At 46.1% G+C, this 16,514-nt stretch overlaps 1 protein-coding gene across 1 annotated transcript in view; it reads right to left on the bottom strand.

Moving 5' to 3' along the window:
- The window catches only part of LOC143956826 (olfactory receptor 51E1-like), a 54,793-nt gene extending 40,101 nt beyond the window's left edge, over window positions 1-14,692 (bottom strand). The window contains exon 1 of the mRNA XM_077467000.1: window positions 14,436-14,692. Coding sequence (XP_077323126.1) covers window positions 14,436-14,503 — 68 coding nt within the window. The 5' untranslated portion in view covers window positions 14,504-14,692. The remainder of the gene's footprint in view (window positions 1-14,435) is intronic.
- Between the last annotated feature and the right edge of the window lie 1,822 nt (window positions 14,693-16,514).

Raw genomic sequence — 16,514 nt, 5'->3', positions numbered from 1 at the left:
ATCACAGTGACATCACACACACACACACATCACAGTGACATCACACACACACACATCACAGTGACATCACACACACACATCACAGTGACATCACACACACACACACATCACAGTGACATCACACACACACACACACACACACACACATCACAATGACATCACACACACATTACAGTGACATCACACACACACACACACACACATCACAGTGACATCACACACACACACACATCACAGTGACATCACACACACACACACACACACACACACATCACAATGACATCACACACACACATCACAGTGACATCACACACACATCACAGTGACATCACACACACACACACATCACAGTGACATCACACACACACACATCACAGTGACATCACACACACACATCACAGTGACATCACACACACACACATCACAGTGACATCACACACACACACACACACACACACATCACAATGACATCACACACACATCACAGTGACATCACACACACACACATCACAGTGACATCACACACACACATCACAGTGACATCACACACACACACACACATCACAGTGACATCACACACACGCACACACACATCACAGTGATATCACACACACACACACACACACACACACACACACACACACACACACACACACATCACAGTGACATCACACACACACACACACACACATCACAATGACATCACACACACACACACATCACAGTGACATCACACACATCACAGTGACATCACACACACACACACACACATCACAGTGACATCACACACACACATCACAGTGACATCACACACACATCACAGTGACATCACACACACACACACACACACACACACACACACACACACATCACAGTGACATCACACACACACATCACAGTGACATCACACACACACACACACACACATCACAGTGACATCACACACACACATCACAGTGACATCACACACACACATCACAGTGACATCACACACACACACATCACAGTGACATAACACACACACACACACACACACACACACATCACAGTGACATCACACACACACACACATCACAGTGACATCACACACACACACACACACACACACACACACATCACAATGACATCACACACACATCACAGTGACATCACACACACATCACAGTGACATCACACACACACACACATCACAGTGACATCACACACACACACACATCACAGTGACATCACACACACACATCACAGTGACATCACACACACACACACACACACACACATCACAATGACATCACACACACATTACAGTGACATCACACACACATCACAGTGACATCACACACACACACACACATCACAGTGACATCACACACACGCACACACACATCACAGTGATATCACACACACACACACACACACACACACACACACACACACACACACACACACACACACACACATCACAGTGACATCACACACACACACACATCACAGTGACATCACACACACACACATCACAGTGACATCACACACACACATCACAGTGACATCACACACACACACACACACACACACATCACAATGACATCACACACACATTACAGTGACATCACACACACATCACAGTGACATCACACACACACACACACATCACAGTGACATCACACACACGCACACACACATCACAGTGATATCACACACACACACACACACACACACACACACACACACACACACACACACACACACACACACACATCACAGTGACATCACACACACACACACACACACATCACAATGACATCACACACACACACATTATACATGTACTTTATACTGGAGCCCCCCCCCCCATTGTATTGTACATGTACTTTATACTGGAGTCCCCCCCCATTGTATTGTACATGTACTTTATACTGGAGCCCCCCCCCCCCATTGTATTATACATGTACTTTATACTGGAGCCCCCCCATTGTATTATACATGTACTTTATACTGGAGCCCCCCCCCCATTGTATTATACATGTACTTTATACTGGAGCCCCCCCCCCATTGTATTATACATGTACTTTATACTGGAGCCCCCCCCCATTGTATTATACATGTACTTTATACTGGAGCCCCCCCATTGTATTATACATGTGCTTTATACTGGAGCCCCCCCATTGTATTGTACATGTACTTTATACTGGAGTCCCCCCCCCATTGTATTGTACATGTACTTTATACTGGAGCCCCCCCCATTGTATTGTACATGTACTTTATACTGGAGTCCCCCCCCCATTGTATTGTACATGTACTTTATACTGGAGCCCCCCCCCCCCATTGTATTATACATGTACTTTATACTGGAGACCCCCCCATTGTATTATACATGTACTTTATACTGGAGCCCCCCCCCATTGTATTATACATGTACTTTATACTGGAGACCCCCCCATTGTATTATACATGTACTTTATACTGGAGCCCCCCCACATTCTATTATACATGTGCTTTATACTGAAGCCCCCCCCCCATTCTATTATACATGTGCTTTATACTGGAGCCCCCCCATTGTATTATACATGTACTTTATACTGGAGCCCCCCCCCCCCATAGTATTATACATGTACTTTATATTGGAGCCCCCCCCCCCCCATTGTATTATACATGTACTTTTTACAGGAGCCCCCCCCCCCCCCATTGTATTATACATGTACTTTTTACTGGAGCCCCCCCCCCCCATTGTATTATACATGTACTTTATACTGGAGCCCCCCCTATTGTATTATACATGTACTTTTTACTGGAGCCCCCCCCATTGTATTATACATGTACTTTATACTGGAGCCCCCCCCATTGTATTATACATGTACTTTATACTGGAGCCCCCCCCCCCATTGTATTGTACATGTACTTTATACTGGAGCCCCCCCCCATTGTATTATACATGTACTTTTTACTGGAGCCCCCCCCCCCATTGTATTATACATGTACTTTATACTGGAGCCCCCCCCATTGTATTATACATGTACTTTATACTGGAGCCCCCCCCCCCATTGTATTATACATGTACTTTATACTGGAGCCCCCCCCCCCATTGTATTATACATGTACTTTATACTGGAGCCCCCCCCCATTGTATTATACATGTTCTTTATACTGGAGCCCCCCCCCCCCATTGTATTATACATGTACTTTATACTGGAGCCCCCCCCCCCTCATTGTATTATACATGTACTTTATACTGGAGCCCCCCCCCCCATTGTATTATACATGTACTTTATACTGGAGCCCCCCCACCCCATTGTATTATACATGTACTTTATACTGGAGCCCCCCCCATTGTATTATACATGTACTTTATACTGGAGCCCCCCCCCCCCATTGTATTATACATGTACTTTATACTGGAGCCCCCCCCCATTGTATTATACATGTACTTTATACTGGAGCCCCCCCCCCATTGTATTATACATGTACTTTATACTGGAGCCCCCCCCCCCATTGTATTATACATGTACTTTATACTGGAGCCCCCCCCCATTGTATTATACATGTACTTTATACTGGAGCCCCCCCCCCCATTGTATTATACATGTACTTTATACTGGAGCCCCCCCCCATTGTATTATACATGTACTTTATACTGGAGCCCCTCCCCATTGTATTATACATGTACTTTATACTGGAGCCCCCCCCCCCCATTGTATTATACATGTACTTTATACTGGAGCCCCCCCCCCATTGTATTATACATGTACTTTATACTGGAGCCCCTCCCCCATTGTATTATACATGTACTTTATACTGGAGCCCCCCCCCCCATTGTATTATACATGTACTTTATACTGGAGCCCCCCCCCCATTGTATTATACATGTACTTTATACTGGAGCCCCCCCCCCCCATTGTATTATACATGTACTTTATACTGGAGCCCCCCCCATTGTATTATACATGTACTTTATACTGGAGCCCCCCCCCATTGTATTATACATGTACTTTATACTGGAGCCCCCCCCCCCATTGTATTATACATGTACTTTATACTGGAGCCCCCCCCATTGTATTATACATGTACTTTATACTGGAGCCCCCCCCCCATTGTATTATACATGTACTTTATACTGGAGCCCCCCCCCCCATTGTATTATACATGTACTTTATACTGGAGCCCCCCCCATTGTATTATACATGTACTTTATACTGGAGCCCCCCCCCCCCCCATTGTATTATACATGTACTTTATACTGGAGCCCCCCCCCCCCCCCATTGTATTATACATGTACTTTATACTGGAGCCCCCCCCATTGTATTATACATGTACTTTATACTGGAGCCCCCCCCCCCCATTGTATTATACATGTACTTTATACTGGAGCCCCCCCCATTGTATTATACATGTACTTTATATTGAACCCTATTGTACATTTTGTAGATATTTATGATTTTCTTTCCTCTATTTTCTCTCCGTTGTATGAAGAGATGAGAGACGCCGGAAATCTCACCACAAACATTTCCCAGGCCTTGTCATAAAATGGAAATCAGATCAATCACAACCCTAATTATTGTCTGTATTCCCAGCGATCAATACGAGAGAACGATCGTCACACGGCTCCGATTGGAACAGATTCCAACTGTAGATCAATATATCAGCCGGGAATTCCTTATTTTACACAATATGAAATGTAATACTCATTTCATGTTCACACACCTCACAGTGACATCACACAGACTTCATAGTGACATCACAGTGACATCACACACACCTTACAGTGACATCACACACACCTCACAGTGACATCACACACACCTCAAAGTGACATCACACACACACAAACACACCTCACGGTGACATCACACACAACTCACAGTGACATCACACACAGACACACACCACAGTGACATCACACACACACATCACAGTGACATCACAGTGACATCACACACACACATCACAGTGACATCACACACACACACACACATCACAGTGACATCACACACATCACAGTGACATCACACACACACACACACATCACAGTGACATCACACACACACATCACAGTGACATCACACACACATCACAGTGACATCACACACACACACACACACACACATCACAGTGACATCACACACACACATCACAGTGACATCACACACACACACACACACACACACATCACAGTGACATCACACACACATCACAGTGACATCACACACACACATCACAGTGACATCACACACACACACATCACAGTGACATCACACACACACACACACACACACACACACACACATCACAGTGACATCACACACACACACACATCACAGTGACATCACACACACACACACACACACACACACACACACACACATCACAATGACATCACACACACATTACAGTGACATCACACACACATCACAGTGACATCACACACACACACACATCACAGTGACATCACACACACGCACACACACATCACAGTGATATCACACACACACACACACACACACACACACACACACACACACACACACACATCACAATGACATCACACACACACATCACAATGACATCACACACACACACACACACATCACAATGACATCACACACACACACATTATACATGTACTTTATACTGGAGCCCCCCCCCATTGTATTGTACATGTACTTTATACTGGAGTCCCCCCCCATTGTATTATACATGTACTTTATACTGGAGTCCCCCCCCCATTGTATTGTACATGTACTTTATACTGGAGCCCCCCCATTGTATTATACATGTACTTTATACTGGAGCCCCCCCCCCATTGTATTATACATGTACTTTATACTGGAGCCCCCCCCCCCCCCATTGTATTATACATGTACTTTATACTGGAGCCCCCCCCCATTGTATTATACATGTACTTTATACTGGAGCCCCCCCCCCCCATTGTATTATACATGTACTTTATACTGGAGCCCCCCCCATTGTATTATACATGTACTTTATACTGGAGCCCCCCCCCCCCCCATTGTATTATACATGTACTTTATACTGGAGCCCCCCCCATTGTATTATACATGTACTTTATATTGAACCCTATTGTACATTTTGTAGATATTTATGATTTTCTTTCCTCTATTTTCTCTCCGTTGTATGAAGAGATGAGAGACGCCGGAAATCTCACCACAAACATTTCCCAGGCCTTGTCATAAAATGGAAATCAGATCAATCACAACCCTAATTATTGTCTGTATTCCCAGCGATCAATACGAGAGAACGATCGTCACACGGCTCCGATTGGAACAGATTCCAACTGTAGATCAATATATCAGCCGGGAATTCCTTATTTTACACAATATGAAATGTAATACTCATTTCATGTTCACACACCTCACAGTGACATCACACAGACTTCATAGTGACATCACAGTGACATCACACACACCTTACAGTGACATCACACACACCTCACAGTGACATCACACACACCTCAAAGTGACATCACACACACACAAACACACCTCACGGTGACATCACACACAACTCACAGTGACATCACACACAGACACACACCACAGTGACATCACACACACACACACACATCACAGTGACATCACACACACACATCACAGTGACATCACACACACATCACAGTGACATCACACACACACACACACACACACACACATCACAGTGACATCACACACACACATCACAGTGACATCACACACACACACACACACACATACATCACAGTGACATCACACACACATCACAGTGACATCACACACACACATCACAGTGACATCACACACACACACATCACAGTGACATCACACACACACACACACACACACACACACATCACAGTGACATCACACACACACACACATCACAGTGACATCACACACACACACACACACACACACACATCACAATGACATCACACACACATTACAGTGACATCACACACACATCACAGTGACATCACACACACACACACATCACAGTGACATCACACACACGCACACACACATCACAGTGATATCACACACACACACACACACACACACACACACACACACACACACACACACACACACACACATCACAGTGACATCACACACACACACACACACATCACAATGACATCACACACACACACATTATACATGTACTTTATACTGGAGCCCCCCCCCATTGTATTGTACATGTACTTTATACTGGAGTCCCCCCCCCATTGTATTGTACATGTACTTTATACTGGAGCCCCCCCATTGTATTATACATGTACTTTATACTGGAGCCCCCCCCCCATTGTATTATACATGTACTTTATACTGGAGCCCCCCCCCCCCCCATTGTATTATACATGTACTTTATACTGGAGCCCCCCCCCCATTGTATTATACATGTACTTTATACTGGAGCCCCCCCATTGTATTATACATGTGCTTTATACTGGAGCCCCCCCATTGTATTGTACATGTACTTTATACTGGAGTCCCCCCCCCATTGTATTGTACATGTACTTTATACTGGAGCCCCCCCCATTGTATTGTACATGTACTTTATACTGGAGTCCCCCCCCCATTGTATTGTACATGTACTTTATACTGGAGCCCCCCCCCCCCATTGTATTATACATGTACTTTATACTGGAGACCCCCCATTGTATTATACATGTACTTTATACTGGAGCCCCCCCCCCATTGTATTATACATGTACTTTATACTGGAGACCCCCCCATTGTATTATACATGTACTTTATACTGGAGCCCCCCCACATTCTATTATACATGTGCTTTATACTGAAGCCCCCCCCCCCATTCTATTATACATGTGCTTTATACTGGAGCCCCCCCATTGTATTATACATGTACTTTATACTGGAGCCCCCCCCCCATAGTATTATACATGTACTTTATATTGGAGCCCCCCCCCCCATTGTATTATACATGTACTTTTTACAGGAGCCCCCCCCCCCCATTGTATTATACATGTACTTTTTACTGGAGCCCCCCCCCCCATTGTATTATACATGTACTTTATACTGGAGCCCCCCCTATTGTATTATACATGTACTTTTTACTGGAGCCCCCCCCATTGTATTATACATGTACTTTATACTGGAGCCCCCCCCATTGTATTATACATGTACTTTATACTGGAGCCCCCCCCCCATTGTATTGTACATGTACTTTATACTGGAGCCCCCCCCCCCCATTGTATTATACATGTACTTTTTACTGGAGCCCCCCCCCCCCATTGTATTATACATGTACTTTATACTGGAGCCCCCCCCATTGTATTATACATGTACTTTATACTGGAGCCCCCCCCCCCATTGTATTATACATGTACTTTATACTGGAGCCCCCCCCCCCATTGTATTATACATGTACTTTATACTGGAGCCCCCCCCCCATTGTATTATACATGTTCTTTATACTGGAGCCCCCCCCCCCATTGTATTATACATGTACTTTATACTGGAGCCCCCCCCTCATTGTATTATACATGTACTTTATACTGGAGCCCCCCCCCATTGTATTATACATGTACTTTATACTGGAGCCCCCCCACCCCATTGTATTATACATGTACTTTATACTGGAGCCCCCCCCATTTTATTATACATGTACTTTATACTGGAGCCCCCCCCATTGTATTATACATGTACTTTATACTGGAGCCCCCCCCCATTGTATTATACATGTACTTTATACTGGAGCCCCCCCCCATTGTATTATACATGTACTTTATACTGGAGCCCCCCCCCATTGTATTATACATGTACTTTATACTGGAGCCCCCCCCCCATTGTATTATACATGTACTTTATACTGGAGCCCCCCCCCCATTGTATTATACATGTACTTTATACTGGAGCCCCCCCCCCCCATTGTATTATACATGTACTTTATACTGGAGCCCCCCCCCCATTGTATTATACATGTACTTTATACTGGAGCCCCTCCCCATTGTATTATACATGTACTTTATACTGGAGCCCCCCCCATTGTATTATACATGTACTTTATACTGGAGCCCCCCCCCCCCATTGTATTATACATGTACTTTATACTGGAGCCCCCCCCCCCCATTGTATTATACATGTACTTTATACTGGAGCCCCCCCATTGTATTATACATGTACTTTATACTGGAGCCCCCCCCCCCCCCATTGTATTATACATGTACTTTATACTGGAGCCCCCCCCATTGTATTATACATGTACTTTATATTGAACCCTATTGTACATTTTGTAGATATTTATGATTTTCTTTGCTCTATTTTCTCTCCGTTGTATGAAGAGATGAGAGACGCCGGAAATCTCACCACAAACATTTCCCAGGCCTTGTCATAAAATGGAAATCAGATCAATCACAACCCTAATTATTGTCTGTATTCCCAGCGATCAATACGAGAGAACGATCGTCACACGGCTCCGATTGGAACAGATTCCAACTGTAGATCAATATATCAGCCGGGAATTCCTTATTTTACACAATATGAAATGTAATACTCATTTCATGTTCACACACCTCACAGTGACATCACACAGACTTCATAGTGACATCACAGTGACATCACACACACCTTACAGTGACATCACACACACCTCACAGTGACATCACACACACCTCAAAGTGACATCACACACACACAAACACACCTCACGGTGACATCACACACAACTCACAGTGACATCACACACAGACACACACCACAGTGACATCACACACACACATCACAGTGACATCACAGTGACATCACACACACACATCACAGTGACATCACACACACACACACACATCACAGTGACATCACACACATCACAGTGACATCACACACACACACACACACATCACAGTGACATCACACACACACATCACAGTGACATCACACACACATCACAGTGACATCACACACACACACACACACACACACACATCACAGTGACATCACACACACACATCACAGTGACATCACACACACACACACACACACACATCACAGTGACATCACACACACATCACAGTGACATCACACACACACACACACACACATCACAGTGACATCACACACACATCACAGTGACATCACACACACACATCACAGTGACATCACACACACACACATCACAGTGACATCACACACACACACACACACACACATCACAGTGACATCACACACACACACACATCACAGTGACATCACACACACACACACACACACACACACACACATCACAATGACATCACACACACATTACAGTGACATCACACACACATCACAGTGACATCACACACACACACACATCACAGTGACATCACACACACGCACACACACATCACAGTGATATCACACACACACACACACACACACACAGACACACACACACACACACACACACACACACACATCACAGTGACATCACACACACACACATCACAGTGACATCACACACACACACATCACAATGACATCACACATACATCACAGTGACATCACACACACACACACACATCACAGTGACATCACACACACACATCACAGTGACATCACACACACACACACACACATCACAGTGACATCACACACACACACACACATCACAGTGAAATCACACACACACATCACAGTGACATCACACACACACACACACACACACACATCACAGTGACATCACACACACACACACACACACACACACACACATCACAGTGACATCACACACACATCACAGTGACATCACACACACACACACACACACACACACACACACACACACACACACACATCACAGTGACATCACACACACATCACAGTGACATCACACACACACACACACACACACACACACACACACACACATTACAGTGACATCACACGCACATCACAGTGACATCACAAACACACTTCACAGTGACATCACACACACCTCACAGTGGCATCACACACACCTCACAGTGACATCACACACCTCACAGTGGCATCACACACACCTCACAGTGGCATCACACACCTCACAGTGACATCACACACACCTCACAGTGGCATCACACACACCTCACAGTAACATCACACACACCTCACAGTGGCATCACACACACCTCACAGTGGCATCACACACAACTCACAGTGACATCACACACACACACATCACAGTGACATCACACACACACACACACACACACATCACAGTGACGTCACTGTGATGTGTGTGTGTGTGTGTGTGATGTCACTGTGATGTGTGTGTGTGTGTGTGTGATGTCACTGTGATGTGTGTGTGTGTGATGTCACTGTGATGTATGTGTGATGTCATTGTGATGTGTGTGTGTGTGTGATGTCACTGTGATGTGTGTGTGTGTGATGTCACTGTGATGTGTGTGATATCACTGTGATGTGTGTGTGTGTGTGTGTGTGTGTGTGTGATGTCACTGTGATGTGTGTGTGTGTGATGTCACTGTGATGTGTGTGTGTGATGTCACTGTGATGTGTGTGTGATGTCATTGTGATGTGTGTGTGTGTGTGTGTGTGTTTGTGTGATGTCACTGTGATGTGTGTGTGTGTGTGTGTGATATCACACACACACACACACACACACATCACAATGACATCACACACACATCACAGTGACATCACACACACATCACAGTGACATCACACACACACATCACAGTGACATCACACACACACACACACACACACACACATCACAGTGATATCACACACATCACAGTGACATCACACACACACACACACACACACACATCACAGTGATATCACACACATCACAGTGACATCACACACACACACACACACATCACAATGACATCACACATACATCACAGTGACATCACACACACACACACATCACAGTGACATCAAACACACACATCACAGTGACATCACACACACACACACACACACATCACAGTGAAATCACACACACACATCACAGTGACATCACACACACACACACACACACACATCACAGTGACATCACACACACACACACACACACACACACACACATCACAGTGACATCACACACACACACACATTACAGTGACATCACACACACATCACAGTGACATCACAAACACACCTCACAGTGACATCACACACACCTCACAGTGACATCACACACACCTCACAGGGGCATCACACACACCTCACAGTGGCATCACACACACCTCACAGTGGCATCACACACACCTCACAGTGACATCACACACACCTCACAGTGGCATCACACACACCTCACAGTGGCATCACACACACCTCACAGTGGCATCACACACACCTCACAGTGACATCACACACACCTCACAGTGGCATCACACACACCTCACAGTGGCATCACACACACCTCACAGTGGCATCACACACACCTCACAGTGACATGACACACACCTCACAGTGGCATCACACACACCTCACAGTGACATGACACACACCTCACAGTGGCATCACACACACCTCACAGTGACATCACACACACCTCACAGTGACATCACACACACCTCACAGTGGCATCACACACACCTCACAGTAACATCACACACACCTCACAGTGGCATCACACACACCTCACAGTGACATCACACACAACTCACAGGGACATCACACACACACACACACACACACACACACACATCACAGTGACATCACACAAACACACATCACAGTGACATCATACACATCACACAAACACACATCACAGTGACATCACACACACACACATACACACACATCACAGTGACATCACACACACACACACACACATCACAGTGACATCACACACACACACACACACACACACACACACACATCACAGTGACATCACACACACATCACAGTGACATCACACACACACACACACACACACACACACACACATTACAGTGACATCACACGCACATCACAGTGACATCACAAACACACTTCACAGTGACATCACACACACCTCACAGTGGCATCACACACACCTCACAGTGACATCACACACCTCACAGTGGCATCACACACACCTCACAGTGGCATCACACACCTCACAGTGACATCACACACACCTCACAGTGGCATCACACACACCTCACAGTAACATCACACACACCTCACAGTGGCATCACACACACCTCACAGTGGCATCACATACAACTCACAGTGACATCACACACACACACATCACAGTGACATCACACACACACACACACACATCACAGTGACGTCACTGTGATGTGTGTGTGTGTGTGTGTGTGATGTCACTGTGATGTGTGTGTGTGTGTGTGATGTCACTGTGATGTGTGTGTTTGTGTGATGTCACTGTGATGTATGTGTGATGTCATTGTGATGTGTGTGTGTGTGTGATGTCACTGTGATGTGTGTGTGTGTGATGTCACTGTGATGTGTGTGATATCACTGTGATGTGTGTGTGTGTGTGTGTGATGTCACTGTGATGTGTGTGTGTGTGATGTCACTGTGATGTGTGTGTGATGTCACTGTGATGTGTGTGTGATGTCATTGTGATGTGTGTGTGTGTGTGTTTGTGTGATGTCACTGTGATGTGTGTGTGTGTGTGTGTGTGTGTGTGATATCACACACACACACACACACACACACACACACACACACATCACAATGACATCACACACACATCACAGTGACATCACACACACATCACAGTGACATCACACACACACACACATCACAGTGACATCACACACACACACACACACACACACATCACAGTGATATCACACACACCTCACAGTGGCATCACACACACCTCACAGTGGCATCACACACACCTCACAGTGGCATCACACACACCTCACAGTGGCATCACACACACCTCACAGTGGCATCACACACACCTCACAGTGACATCACACACACCTCACAGTGACATCACACACACCTCACAGTGACATCACACACACCTCACAGTGGCATCACACACACCTCACAGTAACATCACACACACCTCACAGTGGCATCACACACACCTCACAGTGACATCACACACAACTCACAGGGACATCACACACACACACACACACACACACACACACATCACAGTGACATCACACAAACACACATCACAGTGACATCATACACATCACACAAACACACATCACAGTGACATCACACACACACACATACACACACTTCACAGTGACATCATACACACACACACACACACACATCACAGTGACATCACACAAACACACATCACAGTGACATCATACACATCACACAAACACATCACAGTGACATCACACACACACACACACACTTCACAGTGACATCATACACACACACATCACAGTGACATTACACACACATCGCAGTGACCTCACATGTACATTTCAGTGAAGTGATACATATTGTGGTGACATCACAGACATCCCGGTGACATCACACATATACGTTAATGGTAAATACCTCGCAGCACAGCAGAGTTTCTCGCCCCTATGCCCAGTGTAGAAGGTTGCCCATCTCTCAGGGTACATCCAGGTCAGAGGGGGTCATTAGACAGGGTCCGCCAGGCCAGGTGGAAGCTTCCAGCATGGGCTTTGCACAGCGGTGGACAGAGTGGGGTCACCGGGGTGGTCCAGCATTGAGTCCCCTGGAGAAGATGTGGAAGGTTGGTGTGACTCTGCAGACCACAGAGAGGGGAAGAGGAAGTTTCTACATCTCATGAAAACTCTCAGAGAAGAAATCTAAACATAACAGAACAATAGTTATCAGTCAGGAGAGGGAACGGCCGCCAGCTGAGACTCAGCCAAGAGGAGAAACTTTCCATACAGGGACCATGGGCCAATCTGCCTGATAAAAGGCTGGCGCTGGCTGGATGGGCACAGCGGGGGAGGGGGGGGGGGCACTCAGTATTTGGAATCAGTCATTGTGGGTAGTTTTCCATAGATTTGAATTCTGATAGTTATCAGGCAAACTCTGCAACTTACTCATTCTCTATGAGCCTGTACCCCACATGGAGACCCGAGAGATACGCAGAGGTTCAATGCTGGCGTCCGAGCAACCGCAGTCCAGGGGATGGCATGGAGCACCCCCTAGTGTAGAGTGCTAGCTGTGTGTTTAGTGTAGGTACATTGTAACCTGGCTGAGAGCCAGACTGGCTGGAATCTGGGTCAGGACTGAGTGACTCGGGGAGGCCGGATGACTCCTCAGGCAGCATCTCTGGTACCTCTCCCTACTTGCTGGAACATTGGAGAAGCTTCCAGAACAAATGGATGGAGGTTAGGAGGAGCTGCTTGGAGTATTGAGGAGGTCTCCAGCCAATCCCCAGCAAGTGGGCTGGCAGGGGGTCTTAAATTCTCTTAAGTACTCTGAGTTATACCAGAAGGGTCAGTAGGATGGAAGCTGGAGATGGAGTGCTGAGGAGGCTGTCAGCGGCCCTTTAGGGTGCCCCCTAGTGTGGGAGGCTGATCTCGAGCCTGGGGCTTGGATGCTGGAAGGATTCTCTTACAACACACGGAATGGTCCTGATGGGTCACTATTCCTCCCACTGACACCAATGATGGGGCACTATTCCTCCCACTGACACCTATAATGGGGCACTATTCCTCCCACTGACACCAATGATGGGGTATTATTCATCCCACTGACACCAATCATGGGGCACTATTACTCCCACTGACACCAATGATTGGGCACTATTCCTCCCACTGATACTAATGATGGGACACTATTCCTCCCACTGACACCAATGATGGGGTACTATTCATCCCACTGACACCAATCATGGGGCACTATTCCTCCCACTGACACCTATAATGGGGCACTATTCCTCCCACTGACACCAATGATGGGGTACTATTCATCCCACTGACACCTATAATGGGGCACTATTCCTCCCACTGATACCAATGATGGGGCACTATTCTTCCCATTGATACCAATGATGGGGCACCATTCCTCCCACTGATACCAATGATGGGACACTATTCTTCCCATTGATACCAATGATGGGGCACCATTCCTCCCACTGATACCAATGATGGGGCACTATTCCCCCCACTGATATCAATGAATGGGTACTATTTCTCCCACTGATACTAATGATGGGGCACTATTCCCCCCACTGATACCAATGATGGGGTACTATTCCTCCCACTGATACTAATGATGGGGCACTATTCCTCCCACTGATGCCAATGATGGGACATTTTTCCCCCAATGACACCAATGATGGGACACTATTCCTCCCACTGATACCAATGATGGGGTACTATTCCTCCCACTGATACTAATAATGGGGCACTATTCCTCCCACTGACACCAATGATGGGGCACTATTCCTCCCACTGATACCAATGATGGGGTACTATTCCTCCCACTGATACTAATAATGGGGCACTATTCCTCCCACTGACACCAATGATGGGGCACTATTCCTCCCACTGATACCAATGATGGGACACCATTCTTCCCACTGATACCAATGATGGGGCACTATTCCTCCCACTGATACCAATGATGGGACACGATTCTTCCCATTGATAC

The sequence above is a fragment of the Lithobates pipiens genome, unplaced genomic scaffold, assembly GCF_037356315.1.
Source record: "Lithobates pipiens isolate NorthernLeopardFrog02 unplaced genomic scaffold, aLitPip1_a1.2 Scaffold_41, whole genome shotgun sequence".
Lineage (NCBI taxonomy): Eukaryota > Metazoa > Chordata > Amphibia > Anura > Ranidae > Lithobates > Lithobates pipiens.
This window is presented reverse-complemented; position numbering and strand designations above follow the sequence as displayed.